The 13,943-nt window shown below is 34.5% G+C and overlaps 1 protein-coding gene and 1 long non-coding RNA gene across 3 annotated transcripts in view; one reads left to right on the forward strand and one right to left on the reverse strand.

Annotated features, from left to right (window-relative positions):
- The first annotated feature begins 551 nt into the window (after window positions 1-551).
- LOC149083987 (uncharacterized) lies at window positions 552-10,085 on the forward strand. Its single transcript, XR_016192936.1, has 3 exons — window positions 552-688; window positions 1,091-1,230; window positions 8,372-10,085. It is a non-coding gene; the product is annotated as an uncharacterized LOC149083987 (long non-coding RNA).
- ValRS (Valyl-tRNA synthetase) overlaps window positions 6,516-13,943 on the reverse strand; it is a 30,182-nt gene continuing 22,754 nt past the window's right edge. The window contains exons 22-27 of one of the 2 annotated variants that reach the window (XM_089234344.1): window positions 11,221-11,376; window positions 10,079-10,285; window positions 7,530-7,644; window positions 7,197-7,372; window positions 6,929-7,078; window positions 6,516-6,693 (exon numbers count right to left, since the gene is read on the reverse strand). In XM_089234344.1, coding sequence (XP_089090470.1) covers window positions 6,622-6,693; window positions 6,929-7,078; window positions 7,197-7,372; window positions 7,530-7,644; window positions 10,079-10,285; window positions 11,221-11,376 — 876 coding nt within the window. In that variant the 3' untranslated portion in view covers window positions 6,516-6,621. The remainder of the gene's footprint in view (window positions 6,694-6,928; window positions 7,079-7,196; window positions 7,373-7,529; window positions 7,645-10,078; window positions 10,286-11,220; window positions 11,377-13,943) is intronic. The other variant, XM_089234345.1, reaches the window with a different exon arrangement.

The following is a 13,943-nucleotide window of genomic DNA, read 5'->3' on the forward strand; positions in this document are numbered from 1 at the left end:
AAAGATCAAACTTCCAGTTCAGTAACAACAAAGCAGACGACCACACAAGCAGACGACAGGTAAGATTGTAAAAAGTGAATTTTTCCACACTGCACTATATAGTAATGTGCTGCCATCTAATGTCAAATTTAAAAGTGACTCAAGTGGTGATGATGAAGTTCAATGTAAAAAAAACTATATTCTTTATTCCGCTTGGTTCCTTATAAACAAAGCTCATAAACTGAACTGAAAATTCCAACTGAAAGTTCGGTTATTTTATTTGAGCATAAGGAGACGTTCAAAACAAATAACCTCTTAATGAGCAGACGACAGACGGTTTGTTCGGTTCCTTACATGCTAAGCTCACAAACAGAACTGGGAGTTCAAACTTTCAGCTCAGTAATTTTCTCAGGACACAAGGAGACGTCCAAAACAAGTAACCTGGAGAGAAGCAGACGACAGAGATTCCAAGGCTTGCATCACTGAGCTATAAGTAAAGTTTACTTATAGCTCAGTTGTTTGCATGGAGCTTATATTACTGGAGGGAGCTTTCAGCCGCCGCGACTGCAGCGACATCAAATGCAAGGAAATGACGTGACTCGGTCAAAACAAAGTTCCCGCCTGGCAATTTTTCCATAGAAATGTACAGTTCGGTCTCTAAATATTGGGTTTTAAAGATTTAAAAAAAGGATGGAGAACTCATCTAAAGGTGAAAAAGTTATTTATTTCATTATATAATACTGGAATCATTTCTTTCATCAATTCTGGAATTCTCCTCCATTAATTCTGGAATTGTCATTCATTATTTCTTGAATTGTCATTCATTATTTCTTGAATTGTCATTCATTAATTCTGGAATTGTTTCCATTATTAATTATTATTTCTTTTATTACTTCTGGAGTAATTGCTTTCATCAATTCTGGATTTTTTTCTCTTTCATTTATGCTGAAATTATCTCTTTCATTAACTCTGGAATATTTTCTTTCATTAATGCTGAAATTATCTCTTTCATTAACTCTGGAATATTTTCTTTCATTAATGCTGAAATTATCTCTTTCATTAACTCTGGAATTATCTCATCTATGCTGAAATTATTTTTTCATGTTCTCAGCACTGCCAAGGCGGAGACCACTGATGTCATACTCTCTCCAGTAATATGAGCTCGATGGAGGCTTGATTTATGTACTGTTGGTGCTGCCATCTAATCTCGAAATTTCAGGGAACTCATGCGATGATGAAAAGAGAGAGAGAGTGAGTTCTTTTTTTTTGTTACTTTTTGGCATAAAATTTTTTTATGAGAAGAAAATTTTGATAACAAAATTCGTACATTTGCAACAATCGATTTTATGTAGAAAAAAATTATTATTTCTTTACACAAAAACATTCGGACAATATGGATGATAGTACAAGTAGGTGAAAATACAGATTATGTGGTCTTCAGATAGGGTCACCAGATTCAAAACTGAAAAAAGAGGACGCCTGGTGCGAACCTATGGCAGTGCCGTCTTAACACATGCTTCCCCTACCCCGGGCCGTGCCAACACCCCCTACAGATAACACACCCTCTTATCTATAGGGGGTGTTGGCCGTGCCTGAAGAGCCTCTAGAGAAGAGGTGCCTCAGAAAAACGAGACATAGTTGAATTTTTCAGTTAAGGCCTCGAAAAAATCCCTTCGCTCGGGGCCCATGATGCTCCTAAGACGATCCTGCCTGTCAGCCACACCCTTGTGAGGGTCATTGAATTTCAGTACTTGATTCTTTTATTTCCATTAATTTACATTAATTAAACAAAAATAGCAATAAAAAATTTGAAAAATGGTCAAAGTTAACGAATTGCAACGTATATTTGATAAAGAGATGATGAAGCACCTTAAAAGTATGACAAAAATTTATGTCTGTTCAATATGGTTCGTGCCACAATACGGCAGGTGGACCTCGCTTAATATTATTAATAATTTATGAATTTTGTAAAATTAATTTAAATGCCATTCCCTCTCAATGGATCGTGTTCGATTACGATCAAGACCAGCGGTTCTCAACCTTTTTTGACTCGTGGAGCCCTTTTCGGTACATAATTTTTACATCGGAGCTCTATTTGACTCGAGGAGCCTTTTCTGTATATAATTTTTATGGCGGAACTCCGTAGGCCTCTTTTTTGATTTATCTGTCAAATTTACACATTTATTTTCCTTGAGTCGCCGCGGAGCCCCAAGGGCTCCACGGAGCACTGGTTGAGAACCGCTGATCCAAGAGGCATACTTCCAACTAGGAAAAAGTATCCAAATAACGTGTATTACTCAGATATGTCATTCATGTTGCAAGGGGTTGTATAGACATTAGAATTTTAAAAAAAATTAACTTTTTATGCGAGCAATGTTTTCAAAAACCCAATTAAAAAGTTGTTGCCCTGTCTGTCCTGATGCCAACAGAAACATTCCACGTTTCTAAGTGCAATATTAACTGAGGTATTCGAATTCGAAGAAAAAGAGGAAAATTGAGACAAATACAGCATTAAATTCGGGTAAGCAGTTTTCCCGCATTTTTAATGTTGTTTTTCCTTGATCTTTCCTTTTTTTTTTAAATTCGAATATTTCAGTGAATATTGCTCTTAGAAACGTAGATTATTTATTTTTGGCATCAGGAGAGGCAGGGAAACAACTTTCTAATTGGGTTTTGAAGCACACAGGGACTTTTTAAAAAGTTTATTCAATTTTTATTTTAATAACTATACAACCCCTTGCAACATGAATGACATATCTGAGTACTACATGTTATTTGGAAACTTTTTGTAACTGGAAGTGTGCCTCTAGGATCAACGGTTCGCCAGTAAAATGAAATATAGCCTGTTCCAAATTGTTTGCACAGCAGATAGCACTGCAACCGTTAACTTTAAAGAAACATACTTTCAAATACAAAAAGTTTCCAAATGGTTACTTCAAAAGCCTTAAATTTTCTAATGGGTCGTATACATTAAAAAATGGAAAAATTAACTTGCGTTGACTTCGTGTGTGTGTGTGTGTGTGCTAAAACTTCCAATTAGTCAAATGGAAATGCAGCTCTCAGAAGTGATTTACAAAATTTTTGTCGTGTTTTTAAATGCAATATTAATGAAGATATCTGTGTTCGATCGAAGTTTTCAGTATTTGTCGTCAATGACTGACAGTGTGGTTCACAAACTGTGCAATGTAAATTAAATTCAAAGTTATGAAATTCTATAATTGTCTAAATAGTTGTCAAAAAAACCATAGTAATTATTTTGAATGCAAAAACAAATGGTTTTTGAGTTCATTCTACTTGTGCTGTGTCCTTAAAAACGGCAACTTCAGAGCGAATGAAAATTTGTCAGCATCGTGTGTGTGAGGGTTGTTATATATATGTTGCCAAAACATGATTTTAGATATTTAATATCTTGTGTGTTAGAACTTAAATAGAGCTTTTAGCACACTGGGATGTGTAAAAAGTTGATTTCTTTTATTGTTTTATACAGACAAAAATTTTGAGATTTTAAATAACTGTGCATCATCTTAAAAAATTTTGTAATTAAAATTATAGGTATCTATAGCCAACGATTTACAGAAATATCTGCTGTGCAAAAGAATTTGTGACAGCCTGTATAAGAATACAGTGAAATCTCAATATAGCAATAGTCTGTGGACCACGAAAAAATGTTGCAGAGGGATTATCGTTGTATCGAGATGCTGCTGTTTAATATTAGACTATAGGCATTTTAAAACAAGAAAAAAAAAATGTTGTAGAGGGAGTTAATCGTTGTAGTAGAGTTTCACTATATCCGGTAAAAGTTTTAAATGCCTGGACATGTCCGTCCGGCAATAGATTTATCCAGCTCTGGTTGCTACACAATACATAATAAATAAACAAGCTTTACGAAATATGAATTGCGACGAGCGTCATAAGTTTTTTAATGTCATTTCAATGGTTCAAACTCATGAAGGTAAAAGAAACATCGTATTAACCGATATTTCACTGTATGCGATAATTTCATAAGTGGGCATGGCTTATCAAAATGATCAAATAGTAGTAAATTATTGAAATTTGATTCTTTATATGAAAAAAGTTAATAGATAACATCAAAATTTGTACGTGTAAAATCAAAAAGTATTGTTCAAAATCAAAGATAGATGTCACTGCAAACCGAAACTGAACTTCAGTCCGCCAATATAAAAAAAGTTATATTAATCGATATCTAATTACATCAAATTCCTCTATAACTAAGCTTAACTGTAATAAATTTCATCAAAATAATAACTAATAATGTTGTAAATATCTCTAAAAAGGAGAGACAGACATATATATTGCCAAAATATGCATCAATTCAGAAATTAGATTTTTAAATCAACAGCAGACGACCCTAGTAAAAACGTTTTTGTACTATGTATGCTAATCCAACCAAACTACTGAAAACATTAAGATACCTTACTATGAAGCTAGATGCATTTGGTTACATGTTTGCACGAGCACTGCAATTCGAAGGAATATCACCTTGTAATGGTGAATTTCTGAACATTTTAAAAAGATCAACAAGGTTTTTCAAAATTTAATGTACACAAAAGCAAAACGCATTTCGGGAAATTATATGTGAACTTCCTTCCTCAGTAGAGAAAAAGACAACATATAAAACATTAAAAACAAAATACGAAAACAAAAAAAATCGTACCACCATTTATAACTTAGAATCAGTAAAACCCCTCTTTTACGGCCAAATAATAATTTCGCTTGCGTAATAAAATTATGCATTTCACAAACCCCTCATTTTATCCCTTTTCAACCAGAGCATTCATTTTTTGGAAAGTCTTTTCTCCTTTTCTTCATAGGCCTATCTGGGCCCGTGTTATTCCAACAATCGGCCCATAGGGTTAACACTCTGATTCTGGTCTGGATTTTTCAAAAAAATTTTGCAGTTTGATACTTAAAAAAATATGTCAGCAAATCTTTTTTTTTCAAATTCAAAATTTGTCTTTTTTTTGTACGAAGAATAAATTCATTTTGTTCAACCAAGATGATATGTGTGGTTATATCCATATGCACATACAATGTTTTCCAGAATGTTATTACTAAATTTTCTATGTAAAAAAATCACACTTTTCCCGGAAGCCATCTTAGAAACCCCCTCCCCCTGAAAGTTCAACTTTTGTGCCGCCCTCTGATGAAAGCCCCCTGAAGTTTATGTTCAGCAAATTTTTAACTCAAAACTTACACAATCGTTTAAGTCAGGGTTTAACTCCCAGCAGTCAAAATAAAAAACTTTACAGAGAAAAATCCACACCTTTGCGGCATGAGGGTCTGAAATATAATTTTATTTTGTCCTACCGGCATCCACAAAAGAGTGATTTTACTATGTAAACCTAAAAGATTGACCAAGAAGCTTTTATAGGCAATATTTCCACAATTACTAAATTTCGAGTAGAAGTAGGCCGTGTCATTTGGGGGGGGCCGTTGCCTCTCCCCCCCCCCACCCCGGCTTTTGAAAATACAATAAAAATATTTATATATGCATACATTGAGTACATGCTCTTTGCCCCCCCCCCCCCGGAAAAAGTTGAAATGACGGCCCTGAGAGAGTAGAAGTGAAAAATGTATTCCAGAGGAATAAATAACTTTTGTTTTACAAAAGCGTAAAATAGCCCAACAGATAGCATACATGAGTGGTATAAGAATATTGGAATATAGTATGTTTCGTGAACAATATGCAAGGGAGTTATCTGCATTTAAATTTCACAAATGCTCTGTTTTGAAAGGAAATTAGTGGAAATGTTTCGTTTTGATTGAAATTGGAGCTGGTTAAGTCTGAAAAATTGGAAATTTCTGCACCACCTTTTGAGTCTAGAAGGGTTTCACCTAAACAAGGAGAAGGCACCCTCACTCTCTTATGAGTAATAAGAAACACAATTATTCCACAGTGGAGCCTCCGATAACAGACACTTCCCCCACTCCCATTAGCAGCCACCTTCTTTAACACACACCTTTAAATCACATTGACAGGACTAAATATGTACTTCGCTGTAGATTAATGGATTCTCCTCGTTAGCAGTCAAAATTTTCTGGCTCAATGGTGTCCATTATCCAGAGGTCCTTCTGTAAAATGTTACTTTAAAAGCACTTCTGATAAAGGTGCCGTTTGAGAAATTATCTTATTGCTAGTGGGAGAATCAGCACTTTGTATTTACTTTTGAATAAAAAACACAAGTGAATGAACAAGATGTATGTGTCCCCTTTTGGTAGAAATGAATTGAACTTTACATTGTGATTTCTACTAAAAATATAGGTTGCACAAATATAGTTTACAACCACATGCACCCACGAATCATTGGTAGAACATATTGCAGCAAATGCGTCTGAAAAATACATTTCCTGTTGCTGTGTGTGTGTGCGTGCTCTGGTCCTCCTCTCCTAAAAAATGTTCTATCACATTTGATATTGCGATTCTACCCCACATTCTACGTCCAAAAATGCTGACTAAAGTGTCTTTTATCACCTTTTGAAGTTTGTGTCATAAATTGAGAATCAAACAGAAAAACTTAAAAAAGTAGCAGTTTATTCAGCTTGTAAGGAATAGCATCAACAGAATGTTAATATTCACAAGTGTCTACAAATAATTTAAATCTGCAATAAATAAATGTTCATTCATGAGTTCATGAGGTGTAGCATCTTCATTGCATCTGTGACTTTACTTAGTTCACCGCTTGTCAAAGAAATCTGCAGAAGAAAAATCATGCCACATTTATTTCAAGATGAAGATCACAGCAGTAAAATATGTGATTTTGACAAATTGAGGAGAAAAAAATCCTCATCGATGCACCCATCTTGCAATATCACGATTCTAAAAATTAATTTATCATAATTCTTAATGTATAGTCCATCTATTATGGGGTAATGAAAATCATTTTCAAAAAATAACGCGCAATATTGGCTGATTTAATATTTCAAATACCTTTTCATTATTTGCCTGCCTGATTTCTAATGGTACTTTCTGCTCGTAATCCTTGGCTTCAGTTGCTTGATGCAACTTTGTGAGCTGACTTTGCAACTTTTCTTCCTGTTGCTGCAGTCGTTGGATTTCTTTCGTGATGTCAATATGTCCCTACGAAGCATGGTGATGAAACATTACTTATGTTTATATTCCATAAATTATGTCTATGAAAATCGGACAATAAATCCCAAAAAAATGCATTTCATGAGAAAGCAGACAAAAAACTCACTTTTAGTAATAAATAAGCCTGACATGAGTCAGAAATCGTTGTCACAGCACAACCAGCAGGAACTGCAGAAACATCCTGAATCACTTCCATAGATGCAGAAGATGTCAAAGTGCATATAACATTTGCAAATGGCTCTATTAAATCCTTCACCTCTGCGGTATCACACTTCATATATACTAGAAAATTTATCAAAACAAAATAAACCATGAATAAATCAAGAAAAAACTAGTGCATCGTAAAAAATATAATTTCAATGCAATGTTTAACTACTTCGCACATGTAAAAACAGTTTTTGAAGACATGATAGTATAAAAGTGTAAAAAACCAGCTTACAATTGAGCTTTAAGGACTTCGTTAAGGCATAATCCGCTCTCAAGGATCTCACTTTATGAACAGCATCCAGCATAAATGACACGTGCGCTTCAAGGCCTTTATTCTGGCTTGGAAACTACAAGAGATGTTATAGAAAATGATAAATGAAACTGAAGTTTATCAAGTATGAAAAAAGAAATAAGAAAGCTACTGTAATTTCCTGAGTACATCCTGCACCTTTGTATTACTCCCAGAATAAAAAAAAACACTGAAATCCTAATACTCAGTAAACATGATGACTCCATAATCTCCCTTGCCAGCTTTTACTAGCAAACCAATTATCTGTATACTTCCAATTAGTAAAAGTACCCAAATAATGTGTAGAACTAAGATACATCATTCACTTTAGTGATTAAAATAAAATAAACTTTTTGCATCAACACCCTGTCCTCTAAAACCCAATTAGAAAGTTGTTGCCCTGTCTGTCTTCAGGCAATAAAAAAATCCATGGATATAAGTGCAATATTTGCAGAGATATTTAAATTCAACAACCGAAGAGAGATAAGTTAGGAAACAACAGCATAAATGGGAAAAAAGCATTTTCTGTTAGTTTGAGTTGCTCCTACCCCCCAACTTTTCTATTATATTTGAATTCAATTATCTCAGCAAATATTGCACTTAAACTTTTTTTCATGGCCTCAGGAGACAGGGCAACAACTTTCTAATTGGGGTTTTAGAGGAAGGATGTCAGTGTAAAAAGTAAATTTTCTTTATTTCAATAAAAAAAAAATCCCTTGCAACATGAAAATGATGTATCCATTTTACATTTAATACTAACTAATATATTTTCCATTTTAAAACAGATACTTTCCACTTTGATGATAATCCAACAGTTTTTGCAACCGACAACAATGCATTGGTTGCAGGGAGATCCAGAAACTTTTCCCCCGGCATTTCACCTGCCCTACCTGTATGAATGATCGAGCAAGTGCAGGAAAGACTGTATGAGTGACTATATGCATAACTAATTGACTGAGTGCATGAGTTACCCTATGAGTCAGTGAGTGACCATATGCATAACCAAGTGAGTGACTGTATGAATAATGTTAAGGAGCATATGCAAAGAATGACATTATTTGGATACTTTTTCTAATCATAATTATGCCTCTACAATCACTGGTTCTGTATTTAAATGTGGCAAGGGGTATTATGGAATCACCCTCTATAGCCTGCACATGTGGGTGTGTGTACAATTTCCTCTACTGATTAATTTACGAGGCAATAGGGTTATATACGTAAAATAGTGATAAAATAATGGGAAGAGCACTTGCTTTATCATATATTCTTAATCTGTTTCTGAAGCACAGTCACAAAGTCAAAACTAAAAAAATTTCGTCCAGATCCAGGATACAAAATATCATTGTATTTATTCCCTGTAATGTCAGATCGCCCACAGAAAATTGAAAAAAAAAAAACGAAAAAAAAAACGTTTACACACAGGAAATTACATTAAACAATATTCAATCATTTCATCCCACCATAATCCTTTCATGTTAAGATGAGAAATATTTTTATCACGATCTACCGATAAAAATTGATTTAAACAGGCTTCTCAAAAAATCGTTATGTCTCAGTTTGAGATTCAAACCCAAAACTAACGAGCTAGAGCAGATACGTTCAACTTGTTGCTCATGAGGTGCTCTTTAAAGCCCAATAGAGTGCTTGATGCTTGTCTCTCATTTTGTGCCTCCAAAGGTCTTGATCAAGATCTCAATCAAATCACACCATTTTTGTGGCATTAAGAAATTTAAATTGAATTTGTCTGCATGCCAATGAATAGCAAATACAGGTGATATTTCTTTAATGCAAGTTTTGTAAATGCCAGTCCAAAATATTTGAAGTCCATCAATTCACGGTGCAAAATTCAGAGACATGAAATGTGAAAAAAAAACAGAAAAACAATGAACTGACATACCACCATTATTATCACCACCATTTTTGAACAAGTAATAAAAGGAGAAGAAAGTGAGTGACAGATGGCAAGTAGATGACTAAAAGAGCAATCATTCACTTCCTCAATCACAGTCGCAAACTCACTTCTACACTTTTAATTGGTCAACTCAGTCTCACTACTTTTTCTCTTAATAATACATATGGTCGCCACTTAATCTGCTTTCAGATGAATTTCATTTTCCGCAAATTATTATCAATTTTCTTGCCCAGTGAACTTTTACATCAATCAGCTATCCATTCATGAAGTTTTGCAAATTTTTCCATGAACCGAGCAAATGATGCTCAGGACTCAAAAAAGTAAAAGACCCTGAGCTAGAGATTGAAGCACTGAACTCAGCTACAAGGCATAAAAAAATTAAAGCTAATAATGTACCAGACACACAAAAATGAATTTTTGTCCAAGTAGGATTTTAGTGGACGATTCATAAACATGACAGGCTTTCCAAGCAGAAAGCAACTATTCAAGTCACTTTGGTCTCAAGTATACAATAAAACTTTGGATGGTGAAGAAAATTATAAAATTGAAACGTCTATTGTAAAAAAAAATATATATATACTTCTCCCGCCTGAGGATATGAAGCGACACATATGCTAGGAGCAGATTCTGAAAGACGTCTAGGAATTCTCTGATATAATTCTTCTGTGAGGAAAGGCATTAGGGGACTCAGTAACCTCAGACCTACACCTAGACATGAATATAAAACTTCTCTGCATATATTCTTGGAATTCTCATCGCTGCCCTGGAAAATTGGTTTCACAGATTCCTGTATAGAGAAAGACAAATCAAATTTATTCATTTTCATACATACATAAAGATTTAACATTAATTTTTGTAAAACATATTTACCTTCCATAGGATATGATTTCTGTACACATGAGTGAAAACTTTTATGAAAATTATGAAATAGAATAAAAAATGACATGAGCAGAAACATTTAAAAAGAAAGGCACTATTAAAAAAAAAATGTGTATTTTATTTGTTTACGTCTTACCAGTCATTTCAAAGCATGCAATTTTATGAAATACAAAATAGTTCATTGAAAATATGATTAACACAAAATCACATGTGATAATATGGGGTTTTGCAAGAAACACTGGCCATTCTTGTGGAAAACCTCATTCATGCTCTCGTTATGTTTTAAACGAAATCCTTTGAAAAGATGAAGTGGATGGATGTCTGTTACTATAAACCCCTACACACCTCATAAATGTTACTCAAAGGAGCACATGATGAATCTGTGCATGCTGGAAAGTGCTGTGTTTAAACATAAGCATAAATATTTTGAGATGCGTATGTGGGTTATGTGTTTAGCAAGTTAAAAATAAATTTTGTAGAAACAAATATGAGATCAATCTTATCTACGGAGAGTGTTGGGAAAGAGTGTGCCAGTAAGGCAGGTCAGTTTTTCAACTTGAAAGCATCAATGTAATTTTGTACTTGTTCAAATAGAATATTGCAATGTTGAAAAAAAGACAAATCTGATTGTTTAAATGTGCAATCAATTACTTTTATGAACAAGAGAAGCCTTAACATACATTAAAAATTTTTGATTGAATGCTGTGTATCTCAAGGTTGAGGTAGCAGCTTTGAAACTACATTGAATTTCACCTTTGATTAGCATTTACATATTATCATCAAATTAACCAATTGCGAATGAAACAAAGATATACACTGACAGAAAAATAATATTATACTTACAAGATAAACATCGCACAGATCATACAACCAAAACGAATAGCATGCAGAGGTTACAGCAGGGAAATCATAATTTTCAAATCCATTATTGCATGCTACAACTGCAGAAACCAAACGACTTAGTATCCACTTGTCCATAAGGCTTTCTCTCTCCGATGACTGATGAAGAAAAGAATAATTTTTTTATAAGAAAATAAAGAACACAGTATCACACTCCACAATGACATTGAAAGATACACTACTTTTATGCTACATAAAATACTCTTTAATAAAGAGATCTTCAACCTTTTTCCAGTCATGAGCACTGCCTGTACCCACCATCAAAAGAAGAGCACTCCTTATGGCAAGTTTGACATACAAGTGCATGAAATCAGGATGATTTTAGTCCTCGAATGTTATTAGCACAAAGGTGTTCAATTGGAACATTGATCAAGTGCTCATGAGCATAAAATCGGACACAAGCATTGAGTGCCTTGAGTGCTTTAGGGAGCACAGTGGTGCTCACTAGTAACGGGCTGAAGATTCCTTCTTTAATGCACGCAAATCATAAATTACTGATGGATTCTCATACTTAATTTTTTGTTCAATTTCATTAATTTTAATGAGCATTATTACACTAACCCTTCATTACATTCAGGGTTCTCAGAAAAATCTGCTTTATCATTTCCATGACAAAAATTCCAGAAAAAGCAATATAATTCAAAATCTTAACCCTCCAAATTTTTAATTTTCTGTGATTTTTGCCAAATATTTTGCATTTTCCCTGACTATCCAGCTTCCTGGGAACTATGTGCATTGTGAATGGTGGGAAACAAAGGTTACTATATTCAAAGTTGTGTATCATGTGAATAAGGGTACTAATAACTGACAATTTCACCTAGCTTTAACGTTATGCAGAATAATAAAGAGCAACGGTGTGGGCATTGCACTGGACTCTCATTGCGAAGATCCAAATTTAAACCCCATTGCCCTACAGTACTGGCCAGCTGAAGTTGGTTTCTGCTGCTTTCCAACTTACTTCAAGGTGTGAATGTAAGTCAGTCTACCATTCAAGAAAAGTCTCTCCGCAAAGAGCAGGCAGACATATAACTCGATACCAAGATGACATGAAAATTTGACCATTTACCATCTTTACTTCCAAATATGGAAGACAAATCATGACAACATCAACAAAAATATGAGACAACATAAATCCATCAGGGCCACACATATGCAGAACACACATTCTGGCACATACCAATTCATTAGAAATTCCGTAGAGGAATATGTACAAGGTGCATGTGTGGTTAAGTAGTCGTAGTAGAGAGAGAGTGTGTGTAATAAAGAACATCCACATTTTGGAGAATTAAAAGTTACTTCAATTAATTTTTTAAGTCAACTGCTTTTTACAAAAGTTTTGGGGTTATTCAAGTATTAGGTCAGCATCGGGGGGGGGGGGGGGGGTTGAAGGTTGCATACAAATACAACGCCACAACAGGCAAAATGCCCAACGAGGTGGCTGATAAAAAGATGCCCATAAAAATATGGTTGTCATATGTTTCAAAAATACAGCAACCCAATTAAAAATGCAATTAACACAAATTACAAACAATATATACACATGATAAAATATTATACAATGCCCATAAAGAATACTTATGGTTGTCTTATTCTAAGAATGGATAGCTTCTCGATTTACCCCAACATGTTTATCGTATTTCTTTTTAAACGTGTCAATTGTGTTACAATTTACTACCTCCGGGGGTAAGCTATTCCATTTATTAACAACCCTATTGGAGAAAAATTCCCTGCGACACCATAACCTTGCATTGTCCCTCACCAATCGATACTGGTGTCCCCTTGTAAAAGCAGTCGATTGGCGGTGTACTAAAAGTTCATGGTCCATCCTATCCATCCCATTGAAAATTTTGAACACTTCGATCATATCTCCTCGACATCTGCGTTCATCCAATGTAAACATATTCAAAAAATGAAGTCTCTCTTCATACCTCAAGCCCCGTGTGCCAATAAGGACACGCGTAGCTCTTCTCTGCACCCCTTCAACCAAGTCTATGTCCCTCTGTAGGTATGGTCTCCAAAACCTTACAGCATACTCCAGTCCAGGACGAACTAAGCCTCGAAAAAACGGAAGAATGACTTTAGGAGAACGCGAAGAGACCTTTTTGAAAATGAGACCAAGCATTCTATTCGATTTTTTGACAACCGCTGAACAATGTTCAGAAAACTTCAGAAGTCGCTCGTCAATGAGAATTCCCAAATCGGTGACTCTAGTTGCATCCGGGATAGTGCGGGACGTCATCAACCACCCCTTTTTGAAGATATGAAATATTCTAAGCTGCTGACAAAATTTTGCTGACAATGGCAATTTGCAATTTTTGCAAAAAATGGCTGAAAATCTGCTTACGTAATACTTGAATAGCCCCTTTTCTAATGCAAGAATTTACAAGAGCCTTTTGATAATTTTATTTCCATAGTTGTTATTCATTCATTGGATATTTTATTTACAAAAAACATGATGTTATTATCAAAACATAAGCTCTAAAACTTGAGATATCACTCACATATAACCACAATGAGGACATCAGAGTTCAGACACAATTACTATCAACCTTTACATCAGGTGCATATAACCAGCAAAATGAAAAGTGGGAACCATTTTTTCCCCAATGAGAATTTTCAATCTGAGTTTTTTCCAGAGTTACAGATAGCAGTTCATTCAACTTTTT

This window comes from Pholcus phalangioides, unplaced genomic scaffold, assembly GCF_987345545.1.
Source record: "Pholcus phalangioides strain wild (caught in Gottingen) unplaced genomic scaffold, Ppha-v1.0 ptg000008l_1, whole genome shotgun sequence".
In the NCBI taxonomy this organism is placed as follows: Eukaryota; Metazoa; Arthropoda; class Arachnida; order Araneae; family Pholcidae; genus Pholcus; species Pholcus phalangioides.